Consider the following 21,091-nt stretch of genomic DNA (forward strand, 5'->3'; position numbering starts at 1 on the left):
ACAACAACAGGCCTCCATTTTTCTCCACAAGGTGGAAGTTTCCATTGGGTTCAGATAGAATTTCTGATGGGAGTTAAGGGGACAATGTGTATTTTATCGAGGTAAGATAAGGTAAATAATAATAGCTTTAATTGATATAGCACCAGTCGAGGGGACCATGGTCACTTTACACTCCCATGGTCTCATAGTGAGGCAATCTAGGACCATAACCATATGATGTCTTTTTTATGGTGGGAGGAAACTGGAGCACGTGGGGGAAACCCAAGAAAAACACTATTCCACCCAGTAAGGACCCAGGGCATCCGGCGTTCGAACCCAGGACTTTCTTGCTGTGAGGCAATAGTGCCAACCACTGAGCCACCGTGCCGCCAAGATGGTACTTCATTCATCCGTTCAGGGATTGCAACAGCTAAGTCGGGAATACAAAATATATTGTTCGAGTGTATATACACTCAATTCACAAATATATAAATTGAAAATAAAAATAAGTACAGTGTAGTCGTTTCAAATGAAATGCAAAATACAATATGAATATAAAATGTTATACTTTACATTAACATCACATGATATAAAACGCATAAAAAAAAATTTGAAAGCGTATTGAGAATAAATTATTACTTTAATTTATCTTTGGCAGGGGAATAAAAATGTCTTGTTACGGCTCTAACTTAGCAAAGTTTGAATAATCCAATAACAAGAAATTTGTCATGACGCATATATAAATAGCTTAATTTAATCAGGTTTGTCTCGTGGACATTTAATACTCTTTCCTGTAGCGACCTGAGAACAAATTCAATGTTTTGATAAGCACAGGCGAAATGAAAAGATAAAGTTTGTAGAAGGGTAGAAACAATGGTTATTCTAATAATAGGATTAAACATGAATGGGAAGTATTTTAAAAAATTAAATAAAAAAGCCATTTTAACACTGATTTAAGATAACTCACAGGGTCGTGACCTTGAAATACTTTGAAAGTCATCTGAGAAATCTCACAATAAAATCGAAATCTCAATCTTCAAGTTCAGGTACATTTTTCAAATACATTTCTCGTGATGAGGATTGTGCGTTGCTGTACAGATAATTTGCATAAAAAAGCTTAACAGTCTGAAAAAGTAAAAATATGCAAAAATGTTTATATATATATATACACACAAACACACACAAAACTAGCCAAACAAAATGTCCAATTAAAAAATAAAATCAAAAATGCAAAATATACAAGAAAATACACAAATACACTAAAGTAAAGAACACAAATAGCCAAATTTATAAGAATATACAAAGTGTGATTCTATGCACAGGATCAATTCTGGGTATATAGTGTACAAAGGATTACTGAACATGTGGAGTTGACGTGTTTTCATAACGACGTTTTTTTTGTTACGATTTCTTTTGTCTCTGTGCAAGAGGTCTGTCACTGCAATCTCAGTTTGAGATGAAGGAGTTTAAAATCCTAAGTGGTGTTTATTTGTTGACATGTCGGGGCCGCGGCTCAGCTCCGCATGTATGTGTCTGTCGTCATGTGAGGAATTCTGTCAGAAGTGAAGACAAAAGGCTGCATCGGGTTACGTTTGAGCGTTCCATTTCAGTTCAGGCACTGCAGGGCTTTATGCATGGCTCCGCATCCCGACACCCCAATGTTTAGGCCTTAAGATTAAGATTAAGGTACCGAAATATCGACTTCCCAACCAGTTGTCCTCAAAATCCAAAATGTATCAATGTTTACGGTTCCACTGAGAAGACAAGAAGCACAGATTAAGAAAGGCTTAGTATTGACAACCAAAACATTAGGGATGGGTGTGCGGAAGGATCTCAAATGAAGTAATTAATTTGATTTATTTCATTAAATTTATAATTTTATTCATTTGTTTATTTATTCAGTAATTTATCAGGTTTATTTATTTTTAACCCAGCCCGACAAAACATACCAAATAAAAAAACAGTTTAAAGTATTTCCGTGTCTTCTAATACTACTAATATCTACTGTAGTTCTAATATCACCTATCAACCAAAACATGCATTGGAAAAAGATTTTAGAATCGTTTTTTTAAATTATATTTTTAGGAGTCGTTTTCTTCTTTGCAAGACCGGAAGTGGTGGATTTCAGCGTCTTTATAAACTGCAGAGTTTGACATTGTCCCCAACCAGTTGGTCGACTCAGAGCCAGTGAACCTGAGCTTATCATCTGCAAACATCTGCAAAGCACATAAATCCTTATTTGGCCTCTAAAACACACACACACACACACGCACACACTTACATACATACATACATACACTTACTCAAATTCACACACGCACATATATCCATCCACCCGCCCACCTCTGTGAGTCAAAGCCACCTTTGTCTGGCCGGGTTTAGGCAGACAATGCGGGACGTTGTGGAACCGGTCCTGCAGCCCTGCGCGACACAGGATGATTGGTTGGTTGGTTTGCAGGTGGGTAGGTAGGTTGGAGGGTTGGTGTGCTGGTTAGTTGTTTGGTTGGATGGTTGTTTGGTTGGATAAATGGTTGGTGTGTTGGTTGGATGGATAAATGTTTGGTGTTCTGGTTGGTTTGTAGGTTGGATGTTTGCATAAACGGTTGGTTGTTTGTTTGGATGAGTGGTTGGTTGTTTGGTTTGATGGTTGGCTGGTAGGTCGGTAGGTTGGTTGCATAAATATTTGGTTGGTTGGATGAAGGGTTGGTTGGTCAGACCATCGAGAAAGTCTCCCCGTAAAAAAACACACCGTTATTCGTTTTGTTTGGAGAAACAAACGGAGGGCCGGGGACGTGCAGCGGAGCGGAGATGGCTTCTGGAAAAATGTTCTTTCTTGTTTGTTTGTTTTTTCGAAAGGTTAGAAATACGGGTGATTTACGGGAAAATATTCAAACGAGAGGACAGCGGGAGGGAAGGGTGAAATACGGGAGAATTTTTGGTTGGATAAATAGTTGGTTAGTTATTTGGTGGGATGAATGGTTGGTTGGGTGAAGCCAAAGGGGGATTGGGTTCAGGTCTCCTCAGACCACAGGGTTTGATAGTTTCATTTTTTACTGGCTGTGATTACACCTTTTTTTCTTTTTTTTTTCTTTTTTGTAAGTTCCACCTTTTTGAAGTGCGACCCTTCAGATGGGGCTTGTGTGTTTTTCCCCGCTGTACGCTTGTTCCGCAATCACGCCGTGAGCCTTTATATCTGGTGTATATCTGGCTCCTGTGTTTGAGGTATGTGAGTGTGCAGGTCCGGCAGACCGATAAAAGGGTTGAGCAAGCCTCTCTCTCTCTCTCTCTCTCTCTCTCTCTCTCTCTTTTCGGATGCATTCCAGGCTCGGCTGGAATGTCATCAAGGCGTTTTGTTTTTGGAGTCGCTGAAACAGTTATGAGTAGATTACTGTAACTCTTCATGTGGACAGTAAAGAGGCTGCTCATTCAGCTGAGGATTTTGCGTGGCAGGGCTCAGTTATGCGATGGAAGCCCACTGGAAGAAGAGTCACTACACAGCCACACAATAATCGATGCCACATAGTTCCCTGTGGAGGTAGAGGTAGAGTTGAGGCACAGTGGAGTAGAGGAGAGTAGTGGTCAAGTAGAGGGAGGTAGAGCAGACTAGATGCTAGTGTAGTGTAGAGGAGAGGGAGGGAGAGTAGTGGGAGGTAGACAGTGTTTCCCACAGATAGACTTTAATTGGGCAGGTATATTAACGGCCGCCAAGGTATATTTGGCGACCCCTTTTTTTGCCTTTTTAATTTTTATTATTTTATCCGTTTGAGAGAACGGCCCCATTCGCCATCGATGGACAATCCCCCCCTCGCTTTACCCCTCCCGTACCTGTTCGTTCTGCTGTCGCGAGAAGGGTCTCCTGACAATCGCACGTGCTCTGCAGAGAAACATCCCACCTTTTTGGTCGAGACAGCTGGTCGAGGCACGGCAGTGTTGCGGCACGGTCTGTGGAGTCAGATTGCACTTATCATGGGATGCGAGAAGATAAATAACGCTATAGAAGTCCTGAGATCAAGTCTAGATCGGGACCGGTCTCGCTCCATGTGTAATTAGCGGCCATGCTAAACGGAGACACTCTGGTGTTACCGGTTACACCGGTGTTGTCATGATTTTATTAACCGGTGGGTTCCTCACCGTGGCATCCCTTACTTATAGCAGACCATTTTTGTACCGGCAGGTAATGCTGGCCCTTTTCCGCCGGCTACCACCACAAATATATTTCAGACCCGTGGGAATTGGTAGAGCAGGGCGATTTGAGGCAAGTAGATGTAGCTTGAGTGGAGGGAGGTGGAGAATAGTTAGACACATCAAAAAATTGATAAAGTTTACGTCTTTATATTGACGTATTAAACAAATGGCATCCATGTATATCTTGTCACATTCTCAGCAACATTTTGACTAAAACAGTGTATTCTCACTTTAGTTCCCTGTTAAGCAGAAGGAGGGAGGTAGAGTACAGGTAGATGTGAGTAGAACTAGAATAGAGTGGAGGTAGAGTAGACATGTCAAGGAATGAATGAAATTGCAGGGAGCGAGCTAGAGTGGAGGGAGGTAGCTCGCTGGAGTAGAGGTAGAGCAGAGGTAGCTAGAGTACAGCTAGAGGGAAGGGAGAATAGATGTACGGTAGAGGTAGACTCCCTGGTCCCTCTATTCTTCCTTTTGCATTGGATCTGTTATTTTCCGCTGCAGGGATTTGATGTCTGTCTGTGATGCCATTGTGGATTCAACCATCAGTTCCCTTGGTAACCTTTTTCACCAAGTGACTCGTCAAGCCGCTACAGAGTCTCCAAAGAAAGAGCCTCTTCCACCTTCCATCACCGCTGAACGCTAACCTTTGTGTTTCCATCACAGGGACCGGGCGGAGCTGCTGGAGGAGGCCAGGAAGATGGAGGTGGCAAAGTTCCGCTACATCCTGCCAGTGTACGGGATCTGCGGCGACCCGCAGGGCCTGGTAATGGAGTACATGGAGACGGGCTCTCTGGAGACACTGCTGGGCTCCGAGCCGCTGCCCTGGGAGCTGCGCTTCCGCATCGTCCACGAGACGGCGGTGGGCATGAACTTCCTGCACTGTATGAACCCCCCGCTGCTCCACCTGGATCTGAAGCCCGCCAACATCCTGCTGGACGCCCACTACCATGTCAAGGTAAAGGAGAGCTCGAGAGGTAAAAGTGGAGTAGAGGTAGACACGCTATCGTGTCAAAGTAAAGCGCTTAAGAGGCGGAGTGGAGTGGAGGGGAGTAGAGGTGGAGGAGAGGCGCCCCGCTGCTCCACCAGGACCCGAAGCCCGCCAACTTCCTGCTGGATGTCCAATACCACGTCAAGGTGAAAGAGAGCTTAAGAGGTAGACAAGAGAAGAGTAGAGTAGAGGTAGGCAGGAGATGAGTAGCGATAGGTAAGAGAAGAATAGATGTAAAGAGTAGAGGTAGGCAAGAGAAGAATAGATGTAGAAAGGTGAAGAGCAGCGGTAGACAAGAGTAAATGTGAGTCCAATCATCTGTCGGAAAGACGTCAGTTGACTACGATTCTTCAAGCTGAGCAGTCATTTTTTGATTTTATTATTTTTTTCTTTCAGTCAGTTTGCATTACAATAACAGGATACACAGAGGCTTACACAATGCACAGGGTATATATTTTAATGAGGAATTATAAATAAGCGGAATCATAAACATGTTTTGAGATGAGTGAATCGGCTCTCCGTGCGCCCCGATCTCCGTGCGCCCTTCTTCCAAATAAAACAACTGAAAACAGTGTGGGGACGGGGCACGGAGGAACAGGGCATGAGTAGGGATGGGCACGTTAAGATTCTAATGGTGCTAATGCTACTTGAGCTGTACGAGAGGGAGAGAGAGGGAGAGCGAGAGAGAGAGAGAGGGACGCTCATCGATACTACAGTCCTTAATAATTTAGCCCTGGGGCCCGTTTAATGGAGAGGGTTAGATGAGAGTAGAGGGTAGAGCCAGAGGAGAGTAGAAGTAGACTAGAGGCAGGGTAGAGGTTGAGGTCGTGTAGAGTGGACACACTATCAAGTGAAGGTTTTTAGACATTAAAAACTCACAAAGTCCCTCCGTTAAATCTCCTTTTCTAAAATGGCTGCAGTACTGTACATCCAGAGTGTAACTTTGGATACAGCAGGTTGTCAGTAGTAGGACACAACTTCCTGTTTGTGATCACGGATGGAAATCCGGTTTCTTGGTAATAATGGCTTTAATTTACATAGCCTCTTTTCAATGGGACCCAAGGTCTCTTGACACACACACACACACACACACACACAGTCATAGCCACATAGTGAGGCAATGAGTCTTGTGACTCAGATTTGAGCAGCGGGGACATGCGTCTCAGCGTCCTCTCATGATACCTAGGATCCACCCCGACACATTAACACTACAACACATCGACATTAACCCCCAACATACATGTCTTTTGATGGTGGGAGGAAAGCGAGAGGACACACCACACAAAAACAGGGAGAACATGCAAACTCAACACAGAAAGGACCTGGGACGGCCATGATTCCAACCCAGGCGCTTTTTGCGTGAGGCAACAGTGCTAACCACTGAGCGACCGTGCCGCCAACGAGGTAAACGATGTAAATGGTGAAATGTAAATGATGGTCGTCATCATTCCCACTCGCTCACGCCTTTTTCGGGTTCCTGTTTTATTTCTTCTCGGGAAATTTTCACTCTGTTAAGTCATATGGTAGAGGATGCAAATTTAAATTTGTCCGGCTGGATCGCTGACTCACCCCATTCAGGTGTTGGTGTGTGCGTGAGCGGCGGATGATAAATGATGAATGGCTTCATGCTGAAGTGTGTTGAGTCACAAAATGGAAACCTGAAAACGGAGGATGAAGCGTGGCTTCACTCTTCGGACAAATAATGTTGCGCATTCAGGATTGAATATATGCATTCAAATATATTTGATGTTGTCGCAACAATATGTGAAGAAATCCATTAAAATATACTGTAGATAGATACGTAGATAGATGGATACTGAAGATGGATGGATGAGTAGATACCTTAAATAGATGGATAGATACGTAGTTAAAATTGTGAACAATGTGGTTGGAAACACTTAAAGGTTGAATTAAAGACATTTTTCCTGGGAGGGGTTTTTAAAAAAAACTTTTGTGTGTATTTATTCAAGTATGTATTTTATTTCGCTTGAGTCTGAGTTTGAAGTGAAGCCTCTGAAAATAACTATTTTCTGTGTAGAAGCCAGTGGGTGGGAACGCTCGTAGCTCTGGTCGAATATCTGGATATAAACACCTCTGCCTGTTCGGGGCCTGTTCTGACACGAACCGTGCACAGATCCCATACGTGTGCACATGGGCGTGCGCCCTTTAACACAGAGCTCTGAGACAAGCCGGGGCACGGCCGGGTCGAGGGTTTTTAAATGGGCAAACTGAGTCATCGTTGTCTGTTAAGGGGATTTATTGTAAAGGGGACCTATTATGCTCCTTTTTACATAGGTTTATATGGATCCCTGAGGTCCCCACAACATGTTTTTGGATTTTCTTTTGCCGAAAACACCACTGAAATTACGCATTCTAGCCATTCTTACTGTTCCAAAACGGGCTGTGAGCCGATGACGTTTGAGCATGGCTCCCGGGTTTTGTTGTATTTACTCCGTAACTTTCACTCAATATCTTACCAGCCCACCAAAATCGGAAAAAATTTGAGGCGAGAAGTAAGCGTTCCAGTTGCTTAGTTTTGACTCGTTCGATCCACAGGGCCTCATTTAAAAGGTTGCTCCATCTGACACTGCACCGCGACGCACCTGGACTCTCGCACGCCAGGATTTTTTATTTCATTTTAACGTCAGAAAATAAAATTAACAAATGCATCTACAACAATAACACACTATTCGATTGGTTTTGTTTGGAGCAACACACAGCGGATAGTGCGCCACAGCCTCTTATAAGCCTTTTATTTGTTTAATATTTTAGGTTATTTTTATTGTTTATCATTAGGTTCGTTATCTCCAAAACAATTATCGTTCATTGTTAAGGTTTTATATAACGACTTTTCTTGTTTGGTGTTTGGTGTTGATTGTTGAGGTTTATTTTTTATTGTTCATTTATTTAATTAACAAACAAGTAATTTAAAAGATTTGTTCACTACAAACAAATCGTTTGCAAGTCTAACATCACTAACTACTATAAGGCCATAATAATAAATATCACTTCACATCGAGCCGAGTTACAATTTTCCGAGATCCCATGGAACGCAGCATCAGTTCAAACAAATCTTCCCAGTTCCCATGGAACACAGCATTACTTCCTACCAACACAAGTTCAGAGTTCCCAGGACACGCAGCATCGGCTTCCTCTCCTCAACCTGGCGCAGATCCTGCACGAAGCAACCAATACACCCCAATAGAGTCTAGACGGCGCGCACCTTGCCCCATGCTAAATCCTTCCCAGAGCCACAACCTGCAGATATATAACAAATTGGATGATGATGTCACAAAGCAAAATATTGATTGATGTGGATCAAACTTGGACCACAAAAGAAGTTTGAACTGCCCCGAATCCAATGACACTTCATTCATGTCTGTGAATGTCCCCCCCCCCCCAAATGATTAGCACAGTTCTAGGGTTTTGTCTGTGGGATGATTTATTCGAGTCACAAAGTTATAGCGGTTTGATTTAAAAATTTAAATGCGCGACGTCTGTTTTTCAGATCTCGGACTTCGGCCTGGCGCGGTGGAACGGCCTGGCGCGGGCTGCGGACATCAGCAGGGACGGCTTCTGTGGAACCATCGCCTACCTGCCGCCCGAGAGAATAATAGAGAAGGACCGGGTGTCCAACACTAAGCACGATGTCTACAGGTCAGAAATATCTAATGAGATTTTGCTTAATAATACATATGTTTTTATATTTCTTTTTTTGCCCTTGAGCAAGGCACTAGCCATAGATCTGGAGTCTCTGGAGTGAAAACATGGGACCGAAAACATGTACTCAACTAGAAGTAATAAAATTGTACTCAACTACAAGTAAAACTACTGGTGTAAAAATACTACTCAGAGTAGTAGTTACTATTCTACTACCAAATGTACCTACCAAAAGTGCTCCAGGGAGGACAAACGGTGAACTGGCGACAGGGTCATGGGCGCCCAAGGCTCATTGACGCGCATGGGAAGCGAAGTCTAGCCCGTCTGGTTTGATCCCACAGAAGAGCTACTGTAGCACAAATTGGTGAAAAAGTTAATGCTGCTATGATAGAAAGGTGTCAGAACACACAGTGCATCACAGTTTGCTGCGTATGGGGCTGAGTAGCTGCAGAGCGGTCAGAGTGTCCATGTTGACCCCTGTCCAGCACCGAAAGCACCGACAATGGACACGTGAGCATCAGAACTGGACAATGGCGTAATGGAAGAAGGTGGCCTGGTCTGATGAATCATGTTTTCTTCTACATCATGTGGATGGCCTGTTGCATGTGTGTAGTTTATCTGGAGAAGAGATGGCACCAGGATGCACTATGGGAAGAAGGAACGCCAGCGGAGGCAGCGTGATGCTCTGGGCAATGTTCTGCTGGGAAACCTTGTGTCCTGGCATTCATGTGGATGTAACTTTGACACGTACAACCTTCCTAAACATTGTTGCAGACCAAATACACCCCTTCATGGCAACGGTATTCCCTGATGGCAGTGGCCTCTTTCAGCAGGATAATGTGCCCTGCCACACTGAAATATTATATATTTCAGTGTATATATGCATCGACAGGTTAAGGCTCTGTTATAGTCGCCGCAAGCGGGTCGTGTGGTACTCGCACTACCAGAGAGCGCAAGAAATGGAACGTTAAACATGGTGTCACACGTGGATGGATTGTACAGGTGTACTTTCTGACCTCTTTCGCACAGCCTTCCTTCAGACGTGTCCACCTTGAATTACCTGAAGTGCACGGTTGTAGTTCCAAAAGTATGAAAATATGATATACACTGTATATACTATACACTATATACATCTTATCTTATCACCGTTCCCAGGCCGTCTCGTTCCCGCAGTCTGTCACTATTCACTACACTAGTGTTCGCAATGGCCACGCCCCCTTAAAGTGAAATAAAACTATATACACTATATACAATGACCACACCCCCTTACCATGATCACTTATTGACCAATTCGCTTACTCGGTCCGAGGAGTGTGTGAGTGTGAGTGTGAGTGTGAGTGTGAGTGTGAGTGAGTGTGTGTGTGTGTGTGTGTGTGTGTGTGTGTACTGTATGTATGTGTGTGTGCAAGCGCCTGGTGTGTGTACTGTATGTGTGTGTGCGTGCAAGCGCCTGGTGTGTGTATAACATTACATCACTCGCTCAGTACACCAAAAACTGGTCTGGAGGACACATTGTGAATTTAAGATAAACGCATGCGTGCCTCCATGTGTTTTTTCTTTTAGGGGACCGTGTTTGCTGCTTTATGGCCTGTTTATTTACCTTTAAAACAATCAGCTCTTTCCTTAGTCATATTTAAGCTGCCGTAATGGATGAACTTGAAATGATGTGGAAAAACCCAGGACTTGGTAGTTGCTTTAGAAATGTACTTCTCGGTTGCCAGTTCTGACGCCTTTTCTGTGTTTCTTTGTTTTTTGGTCTTTCAGCTTCTCTATCGTTATTTGGGGGATTCTCACGCAGAAGAAACCCTACCAAGGTGAGACCTGATGTCACATTATTATTATTATATTATCACCTTATTTAAACGTGTTTTTTCTCCCATTATGTGTCATGGTGTTTAATATTTTATAAATATTTTGTACCTTCGGAACACCTTGGAGATCCTGAGAATAAACAGAGATTTTTCAGATGATTTCTTGTGATAATCCTATTGGTTTTATGAGAACGTACGTAAAGCCCCTTTCCCACATGGAATCAGTAATATAGCAGTTTAAAAAATATCCAGCAACAGCAGTAGGTGGTCATTCACACATCGGCATCCTTCATGGAAAAGTTCAGTATGGAGTCCGCTCCCACCTAGAAGACTGTTACGTATACATTACGTAATGGGTCAGGGTTAGTACGTTATGTTTAGTGCAGATGCGATCGTTTGGACAATCTGTTGGCAACGGGCGTACGATCTGAATCTTTCGTTTTTTTCCCTGGATCTCAGAGACCAGCGCTTCGGTTTCTACCTCCCCGTCTCCCTGCCCCTCCCGGACGGACTCTGTTCCCTCCGCTGACGGAGCAGGGACACAGGGACAGAGCCCGTCCCACCCCCCGTCCCGGGCCCCGTCCCCGGACGCAATAACCCAAACCCAATGTTATGATATCAGGGTGATCATTTTCAACCTGTCCTACACTCTCTCCCTCCGGAGAAGGGACTTTCTCCACCCGTTCCACCCCTCCCTGTCCACCCGTTACCTCTCTGGCTCCGCGTTCCAGTGCCGGTGCAGCACTGCGCGGGCAAGCGGGGCGCTTGTGCCCACTGTCACCGCACTCTAAGTGCTTCAAACTTCCCAAACTGACATACACCATGGAGTGCCCCTCTCCATCCCTAACTGTAAGAGACGCTTGTCGTGTCCGAGTGGGATTTTTAAGAAACAAAGACCTGTCTCCATAGAGACTGGACGCGTTTCCTTTTCTGGTCTTTGCTGGTTCGGATCGGAATCGCCATTTTTCAGAATGTTATTTTTTTTCTTCCCAAAAACAAATAACCTTTGAAATGTTTTTACGAAATAAATATTTGTAATAATCCACTATTTGTTCTTTGCTGGTATTCCCAATCAGCTCCACCCCAACTTTAAGCGCTTGTCTTGCAAGTTTCGGCGGTAAATGCTCCGATAACGAACATAGATTTAAGGGACCGTTTTGCTATTTTTCAAACCCAGGCCTTATCAAAATGTTGGTTCACGTCATTTATAACTTATTCTCATCCATCTTGTATATAATTCATCGTTCACATCACAACCTCGCTGAAATTTACCAATCTGAGTGGTAAGCTGCAACGCAGTCCAACAGTGCAAATGTGTTCACACTTAAAAATACGTAAACGCTTATTTTCGAAAGTGGGAAATTCACAATATTCTAAGACCGTATATGTTATACGGAGGGGAGAGGAATGTCACAAACCGTGCATTTTTCAGGGTTTTATTGAATACCTCCATGGTAACGTAAGAGACTAGAAAACAGGAAGTTGCGTTGCTTCCTATCCTTGAATTAAGACGCGACAGAATCCAGTCGCGTTATTGTCTGCCCCTATTGCCGTCATTGCAACGATAGGGGCTGAAGTGCTTGTTGCCTGTGAATCATAAAACCAGAGTCGGACCCCGGAAGCTCGTCGGCGTGGGAAAATACAGCTTGTGCTCTTCTTATCTTGGATCGCGGGAAGAAATGCTGATAACAGCGATAGAGGACGCCCAGCCTTATTCCCTCATATGTGACGGCGGCTTGTGTAAACACATCACAGGTGGTTTGGTAAACCCTCGTTCAAACCAGATTAATAGTATAAATAGCAATACACTCGAATTGGCGCTCACTCCCGTGAACGACGATAACTACTGTGTGTGGGAACTGTGAACTTAAAGACGCGATCCGAGAGCTCGCCGATGCCTTGTAGACGCCCGAAAGATATCCAGCGGGTTAAATATCTGGTTCTGTCGGGGAGTCGGGCAACAAGCTGCAGTCAATGAGAGCAGACACAAGGTGAGGGGGAGGGGAGGAGTCGAGAAGGAAAGACGGAAGTGCACCAGAGCAGCATATATATTATTATAAAATGTTATATATATATATATATATATAAATCTTTCTTTCTTTCTTTCTTTGGATGTACTGACTTGATTTTATCTATTTTTGCACGGAATATTTATTTATTTATTTATTTATTTATTTATTTTGTACTGCCCATGTTTCCATTATATTTATATTTTTATACTATTTTATTTTATACATGTTATATTGGAAATTTTATTGCTGCTAAAAAAATGTGCTGCTGCTAAAAATGTGCATAATCCCTGCAGGCACTGCCACTTGCATTTCACAGCATAGCTGTATGCGTGTGACAAATAAAACAGCGATGTCACATCTTTGAAAGTCGTGTTGTGTGTCCATGGATTTAGGGGTCGTTTTAATGTAAGTAAATGGATTTATTATGTGGATGGATGGATGGATGGATAGATAGATAGATAGATTGATACTTTATTAATTCATGAAGGGAAATTGCAGTGTCACATCAGCTCACATAAAAAATAGTCAGAAATAATAAAAACATAATAATTTTATGAAAATAGAAAAAAATAAAATGTCAATATGTAATAAACCTGAGGAATAACAATGAACAACTAAAACAAGCAATAACGAGAAAATAATACTAAACAACAAACAAGACTGATAGGCCATAAATGATATACCTAAAAATTGACAATCAACAATAAAATAAACCTAAAAATTAACAATAAACAAAAGAAATAAACTTCAAAATAGACGGGAAACAATGAGGAAAAAACGACATAATAATGTTTTCCAATGAATCTATGCGTTTCTTTTAATTGTATTTTTTTCTCCCAGGAGAGAACAACATCTTGCAGATCATGGTACGGGTGGTGCGGGGGGCCCGTCCGGACCTGGGGGCCGTGCCACGCTGCCGCCCCCCAGCCTGCGCCGGCTTCCTGGGCCTCATGCAGCGCTGCTGGGCCCCGGCACCTGAGGCCAGACCCAGCTTCCAGGGTGAGGAGCACAAGGCTTTATTTAAAAATACATAATCAGTATATCATATGTCTCAAACCTCCGGACGATGTATTTAAAAAATCAGTTTTATGTTTCAGTAAACAAGGCTAAGTGTCAATTAATAGCATTTAAGTTAAGAAATTATAATCATTTTGTCCATCTATGTCCGTTTGTGCGGCCATATTGGATTTTGGTGGCCATATTGGATCCAGCATTGAATGCAGTCAGATGAAAAACACAGGGACGGAACCTATTAAGGTTTTGGAAGGTTTTGTAATAACAGAACAGCTCAATATATTATCAAATTCTTTTGTTTGTTTTTCTTTTTATTTTGTTTTTTACTTTTTGGGAGCCACATGGGATTGTGGAGGCCATATTGGATTTGAGAAATTTTGTGACCCCTCGCTTAATCGCCCTTTGTGTTTATCGACCATGTTTTGCGTCGTCGCTGAAATCTGAGTTTTAACGTCTTTTTTTTTTTTTTTTCCTCTTCACACTTTTTAACATCCCTGTAGAGATAACGTCCGAAGCCGAAGACCTCTGCTGCAAGACGCACCAGGACGAACCCAAGACCCCCACGCGGACCCAGACCCCAGAACCGGACCTCGCGGGCCGCACCGGATCCGGCACCGAAAAGGTACGACCTGGCCACGTGTCGTCATCATCACCATCTTCATCGTCATCGCTGCTGGATGAAACAGTGAGGCTCTTGTGTCTTCAGAAGCTAAAACCCCCCCGGGGAGTCGTGGCTCGATTGTTTATGTTAGATAGGTGATGTTACATGGTTTATGTACAACGAGCATATCATTTTGCGCCGTCTATATTCACGCCCCTGGACTGAGCTGAGAATCAACTCTCGTCTCGCAAACAAAAACAGCCGTGAGTCAGTGCGTCAGCTGACTCTCTCCTCGCACCGGACGAACGAAGAGTCGGAGGGGGGAAAAGAAAAAAGGAAAGAAGTATCGCTGGCGCTCGTAAAGAGTCAAATCCCCGAAATGGGCTGAACAGGGAGACTGACGGACCAGAGGGCCTCAACGGAAGTGATGTCATGAGGAACAGCGACGACCTCTTAGTTGGCTATTTTGTTGATTCTAAATTTCTTTGCTTCTTCATTGGATCTTTGAAAATACATTCCGTCGGATATTGCGATGTTTTTTTTCACGGCGAGGGAACAGGAGGACCTTTTCCCTTGTTTGACTTTGCACTCAGACGTTCTTGTGAGAAGTTCTGCTGCTTATCCCAACAACAAGAGAAAGAAAAAATGCCCCAGACGTGTGTTTTTCTAAGGCCCTCGCTGTGTCAATGTTTGATCCGGGCAAACAGTTGCCTCAGCTGAGAGGAATGCAGCCCGGCGGGATGTTTGATCCGTGCACTTTGTGCTTCATCACGTTTACTGTAATGCTCTTTGTTGCTGTTTTACTCTAAAGGCATAAGCATTTATTTTAAACCCAGGGCACGACACTAACTTTAAGAAGTGGTTGCCAGAGTTGGCAACCATGCCTCAGCCGCCTGGACTAGTTAGTTTTTGGTTGTTTTTTTTTGTTTTTTTTGTGTTGTTTGATTGTTTTGTTTTTTTTGTTTTTTTTTTAAACAAAGTGGTTGACAACAGGGCAACCAGACCACAACAAGATGGTTGACTGTTGCCATCATCAGGTTCTGTAACCTGTAATCTTTTGAACTGTTCATTCGAGGGATTCGTTTAATATTATTCTGACGTTTAAGCCTGACAAAAAAAAACATGAAATCTCCTTCTCCAGCCGGGAACTTACCTTATAGTCAGTCTTCATAATTGCAAACCGTGCTTTTTATCAGGTTTCTTAAAGGTCTTTCGTACTTCGACAAATCAGCCAATGTAGCTCTTTTGGCTGCATTCGCGTGAGAGACTAGAAACAGGACGTTGCGTCGCTTCGTACTGGAAACCTGCTGTAGCCAACATTACGCTCTGGATGAACTGCAGTGATCCAAAAAAGTCGTTTTAGATAAGATGTCATATTACTGATATTAAAAACGTGTAAAGAATGCTATAAGACGCGACTATAATGTGGGTTTCCTGCTTACATCTCCGGTCTTCAACCCTTGCCCGTTGAAATGCGTTGAAACACAGTCCCGTCCTTTTAAAGCTTCAAAGGATGGTTTGGTATTTGGTAATCTTCATTCGTCCTTTATGTTCGGCAGGTCACTGACAACAAGCCGGTGCGCCCCAAGTCAGCCATGTTGCCAGAGAAGGACTACAGCCTGTCGGAGCTGCTGAGCCAGGTGGATTCTGGGATTTCCAGGAGCTTCGACCGGGTGAAGGAGGACGGCAAGGAGGACACCTGCAAGCGTCTGTCCGGGATCTCCTCCGTGGACTCGGCCTTCTCCTCCCAGGACTCCATCTCGCTGTCCTTCGAGAAGGAAAGCACCTACGGTAAGAGCTGGAATCAGTAGCCGATAAACATGTTTTTAGTTGAACCTGAGAGGGGTGATTCTGTCTTACTGCAAGGTTTTGATTTAAAAAAATAAATAAAATTAAAAAAAAAAAAAGGAAGTGCAGACATTTCTATCCTTTTGTTTTGGTTTTATTTTGTCGAAAACTTCCTTCCTCACACATCCTTTTGTCCTCGCCGTCCAGACTCCACCGAGGTCCAGAAGCGGAAGCTGTGCGATGCCATCCGGACCCGGGACATCGCCAAGCTGATGAAGATACTGCAGCCCCAGGATGTGGACCTCCTGCTGGAGGGCGGAGGGGACAGCCTGCTGCATCACGCAGTCGGCCTGGCCAACGAGGAGGCGGTCAAGTTCCTGCTCCTCAACAACGCCGACCCCAACTTGGCCAATGGCCGCGGCTCCACGCCGCTGCACCTGGCCACCGAGCGCCACCTGAAGCCGCTGGCGGAGCTGCTGCTAGGCCGCCGCAGCACTAACGTGAATGCCAAGGACGAGGACCAGTACACGGCGCTGCACTGGGCCGCCCAGAACGGTGACGAGGCCATCGCCCGGCTGCTGCTGGACCGCGGTGCCGCCATGAACGAGACGGATGGCCAGGGGCGCACGGCGGCGCACGTGGCCTGCCAGCACGGCCAGGAGAGCGTGGTCCGGGTGCTGCTGAGCCGCGGGGCCGACGTCCGGGTCCGGGGCAAGGACGACTGGACGGCGCTGCACCTGGCGGCGTGTCAGGGCCACCTGGGCATCGTCAAGCTGCTCATCAAGCAGGCGTCCGCCGATGTGGACGGCCAGACGACGGATGGCCGCACGCCGCTACACCTGGCGTCCCAGAGGGGGCAGTACCGCGTGGCGCGCATCCTGATTGAGCTGGGCGCCAACGTGCACGTGACCTCCTCCGGGCTGAACGCGCCGCTGCACATGGCGGCCGAGACGGGACACACCAGCACCTCCCGCCTCCTGGTCAAGCACCGGGCGGGCATCCACGCCCGCAACGCCCAGGGCCGCACGGCGTTGCACCTGGCCGCCCTGCGGGGCCACTTGCCCACCGTCAAGATGCTGCTGGAGGAAGGGGCGGACCCCCGCACCGCCGACTGGGCCCTGCTGACCCCCGGCCATCTGGCAGCTGAACAGGGACACTGTGAGGTCGTGAAGGAGCTGCTTCTCCGCTGCCCGGACGGCAGAGGCCTGTCAGACGAGCTGTGCCCGCTGGTGGTGCAGGACAGCTACGCTGACTTTGCAGCGTTGCTACAGCCGCCGCAGGACTTTCAGGACCCCAAGGACTTTCGGGACTCTGTGGATGAGAGTACAGTGCAACATCGGGCCCAAGAAGTCCAGGCACTCCAAAACTCCCAGGAACTCCAGGACTCTGTCAATGAGAGCACGGAGCGATCGGTCGCTGAAATCCACAAGCTGCCGCCGGCAACCCGGCAACTTCAGAGGAAAGTGGTTATTCTCAAACTGACGGAGCACGACAACCACAATTGCCCCGAAACGTTGAGTTCGAGATGTTCCTCAGCACTATGCTAAGAACAATTTAGTAACGTTGTACAGGACGGGAAGTTCATCAGGACTTCATCTCATTTGTACAGAACTTTCTGGAATACTCAGTCTCGGTTTTTTTTTGTCCCCAAAGCAAACTTATCCATTCAAAGCCAAAAACATCAGAAGTGGTTGCCAACCATGCATCAGCTCGTTGGTTGCCGAGACTGGACAAAATGTTTTCCGACTTTTCATCATTTTATTACTGACTAATGCTTTATAAATCAAATCCATATTTCATTATTCTCACTTTCTCTACATATGAAAAATGGTCGACATAGGGGGCAACCAGACCGCACATGATGCCCGAATCTGATTGCCATAAACTGGGCGACCGTTATTGTCCGGCCCTGTATTGTTATTGTGCCAGCCAAAAATCTTTGTTTTTGCCAAAAGTGTGATTCTTTGGTGTTCTGAACGCTCTGAGCTGTGGCTGTTTTATTTGTATATTATGGGATGGAAAAGCTTGTGTGTAAATATGCCCACTGTATATAGAAGGTATTCACATGTGTGGCTTCCGAGCTGTATTTGAACCTTTTTGTGACTTTTTACACCATTTCTTTTTTTATAATGTTTCTATAATGTAACATAAATCTGATGCTAAACTCATCGGTTATAAATAAACAATAGTTTTGTCGGTAAACAATGGTCATACAGTACCTTGGACTTTTGACCTTGAGTTGTCAACGAGGCATCAGTGCTAAAACAAAGAGGTATGATGGAAAAATCATTTTTGAAAACATTGGTTTTGATTAAATTCTTGTTTTTCTCATACAGGCAGATTGCAAGGAGGGAATTGAAATGAAATAAAATGTACAGGTGTCCAGGTCGGTGTCTAGTTTCATCTGACAGTCAAAACTATTATTGTTTTGTATGTGGTCACCTCTGATGCTTGACCTGTGACATGGAATTCATTTGAAATGATTTAACTACCTTAGATTTCAGTTGGAAAATCGGACTAAAGGGGCTCCTTATCTGAAGATTGCTCGAGCTGTGTGATCAAAATCTGCGCTTTCAAATGTTTAAATGTAGATATTCAAAAGACATTTATACAAATGGAGAAACGCTGAACTGTCTTTTATTCCGTCAAAAGCACATGATTGTTCACATAATGTTTGAAATTGGGTTTGAATCAACGGGGGTTTGTTTTACAAATGTGAAAAATTGATAAAGGTAAAAGGAATCAAATATGTAAAAACGATATGTCATGTGCATCCAGTATTTCTGCTGTCAATATTTGAGAGAGAACCAGATCACCAACGCCAGGATTTATTTTTATTTGATCTTTGTTGTTGCTACTTTCAATTTTGTGATTTATTTATTTTTTTTATCGGTAAACAAATGCTTCTTTTTTAACTTACATTCTTTTTTCCAATTCTTCATGAACTTATTGGTTGCACAGGGAGCTTGCAATTTGTTACCAAAAAATGAGAGAGATTTTTTGCAGGGGATTGGTAGCAAAATTATTAATTTACATGTATATATTTAATTGTATTGTTTTATATTTGCTTTAATCTAAATACATTCTGCACATAAACAAATAAAAGCAAAGGTAAAACAATAAAATGTATAAAAACATATCACTTCATATATTTTTATAGTATATACATTTACTCAACTCCACTTACGATGCTCAGTTTTTGTCAGTTTAAATTAAATGTTAACCCACACAGTTCGTTATGGAAGCACATGGAAACATCTTTGGAGGAAATTCCCCACACGGCCAGATGTTGCTGATCACCGGGGGGGAGCTACAGTCGCGCTTTCTAAAAGTATTATAGTCTGTTGTATCAGGGCATCTGACAAGTACTTTCACATTTAATACTCGAAATACATACAATACAAGAGCGAGTAATGGCTCTTGTATTGTATGTATTTTGAGAATGAACGTCTACTTCAGTGGAAATGTTGCTTTTTTTTTTTTTTTTTTGTCTTGGAGCTGCTGCTGCTGCGGTCGCCAGGTCCAGGCGTGTCTGGATCCGCCGCATGTTGTCAAGCGGTGTTATTACGCGCCAGCCTCCGACCCCGGCGTGCACGCTGATGTTGGCACGGGCCATGGGAACTGGCCCAGGGGGGGATCGCAGGTTGACTGCGCAGCCTGTCGGCTAATTCCTCAGACCACCGCCGCTGAAGAACCCCGGCATGCCCCAGCCACTGCCCGCAGGGGGCTCGGGGGGGGTTTAAGAGCCTGTGTTTGCAGAGAATATATGAGATAAGTGTCTGGTATAGTCTGTCATCAGCCTATTTGTGTTTCATCTGCGGTTTCGCCGAGACCCGGATCCTTCACAGAGATCCTTCCACGCATATGTGGAAGTTAAAGATGCAGGTTGCCCAATCTCTACTCCAAAAGTAGTGAAGGATGAGCACTTTGTTTCTCTACTTCAGTACAAGTATATTCACTTTTGGAGACTTTTTTTTTTTGCTCCACTATATTTCAAAGCAAATAGGATGCCATGTCGACTATTATTTTCTTAATTGTGATCAGGATCTGTTTTAGCATCATCTGCAGAGAAATGAGTACAGTAGCACATTATAAAGTATGGGCTCTGTTATATCAGTGCATTGGATATGATGAGTACTTTTACTTTCAATACTTTTATGTATGTTCAAGAACAAGTTACTAAGATACTTCTACTGAAGTAGTAAAGTGATGGGACAGGGAAACAGTTGGCAGGGTAAACCGTCTTCCCTGAGAGTTCTTCAGGATCAAACCGGGGGAGAGAGAGAGAGCGGGTGGCTTTTAAAGTGTCTGTATATCAACTCCACCTCCTACAGCTACGTCCACTGCCGATTGAGCCACTTCCGCCTCCCCCCTTCGGAGGGCACCAAAGCCAGTCCCCACTGCCACATACCCCCACCGCCCGACTCAGGCCTGGGAGCCACCCGGCCGTCGGCCAACTTGGGCGAGAAAAGAAGTGCGGCACCACCCTCTGCGCCCCTGGCCTATGGATCACCAGGCGTATTATTCCAGGCGTTGGCATCCATCCATGCGGTGACGCCGTCGTAGGCGGAGCGCTGTCCCAACGGAGGGTGAACGGGCGCCCCGGGAGGTAGTATCGGAGGGCGCATCGGCAAAACCACCCTTGCAACTTCTGCTCTCTGGCCCGGTGAGAGGCGCTCATCACAACGTCATCTCTCTCAATTACCAGTGTTGCCGGGGAGACGAGGAGCGACCGCCTCGCTCCATGCTATGAGGGCCTCCAAGTGGCTGACTGTCCTCCATCTCCACCCGGCGCTGAAGGGCTTGCCCCGGCGGTGCTTCACCGCGCCCTGGTTGAGTGACAATGGCGGCCAGCACCGGGCACCATCGCAACACCTCTGGGGGCCGTGCGGGGTAAAGTGACGGACAGGGAGACAGCTGGCGGGATGAACAGGCAGTCTTTACTGGGAGCTCTTCAGAAACAAACAGACATAGCGGCTTTAAAACACAACCGTATCAGTCGATATCAGCTGGGCCGCCCTCGTGTGCACAGAAGCGGGCACTTTAAGCAATG

The 21,091-nt window shown here is 44.9% G+C and overlaps 1 protein-coding gene across 1 annotated transcript in view; it reads left to right on the top strand.

Moving 5' to 3' along the window:
* ripk4 (receptor-interacting serine-threonine kinase 4) overlaps nt 1-20,604 on the top strand; it is a gene marked incomplete at both ends in the record, with an annotated part of 21,856 nt that extends 1,252 nt beyond the window's left edge. Inside the window, 8 exons of the mRNA XM_080013526.1 lie at nt 4,828-5,119; nt 8,661-8,809; nt 10,577-10,626; nt 13,476-13,634; nt 14,150-14,271; nt 15,810-16,041; nt 16,246-17,551; nt 20,373-20,604. Coding sequence (XP_079869652.1) covers nt 4,828-5,119; nt 8,661-8,809; nt 10,577-10,626; nt 13,476-13,634; nt 14,150-14,271; nt 15,810-16,041; nt 16,246-17,551; nt 20,373-20,604 — 2,542 coding nt within the window. The remainder of the gene's footprint in view (nt 1-4,827; nt 5,120-8,660; nt 8,810-10,576; nt 10,627-13,475; nt 13,635-14,149; nt 14,272-15,809; nt 16,042-16,245; nt 17,552-20,372) is intronic.
* Between the last annotated feature and the right edge of the window lie 487 nt (nt 20,605-21,091).

This window comes from Zeus faber (assembly GCF_960531495.2).
Source record: "Zeus faber genome assembly, chromosome: 14".
NCBI classification, from domain to species: Eukaryota; Metazoa; Chordata; class Actinopteri; order Zeiformes; family Zeidae; genus Zeus; species Zeus faber.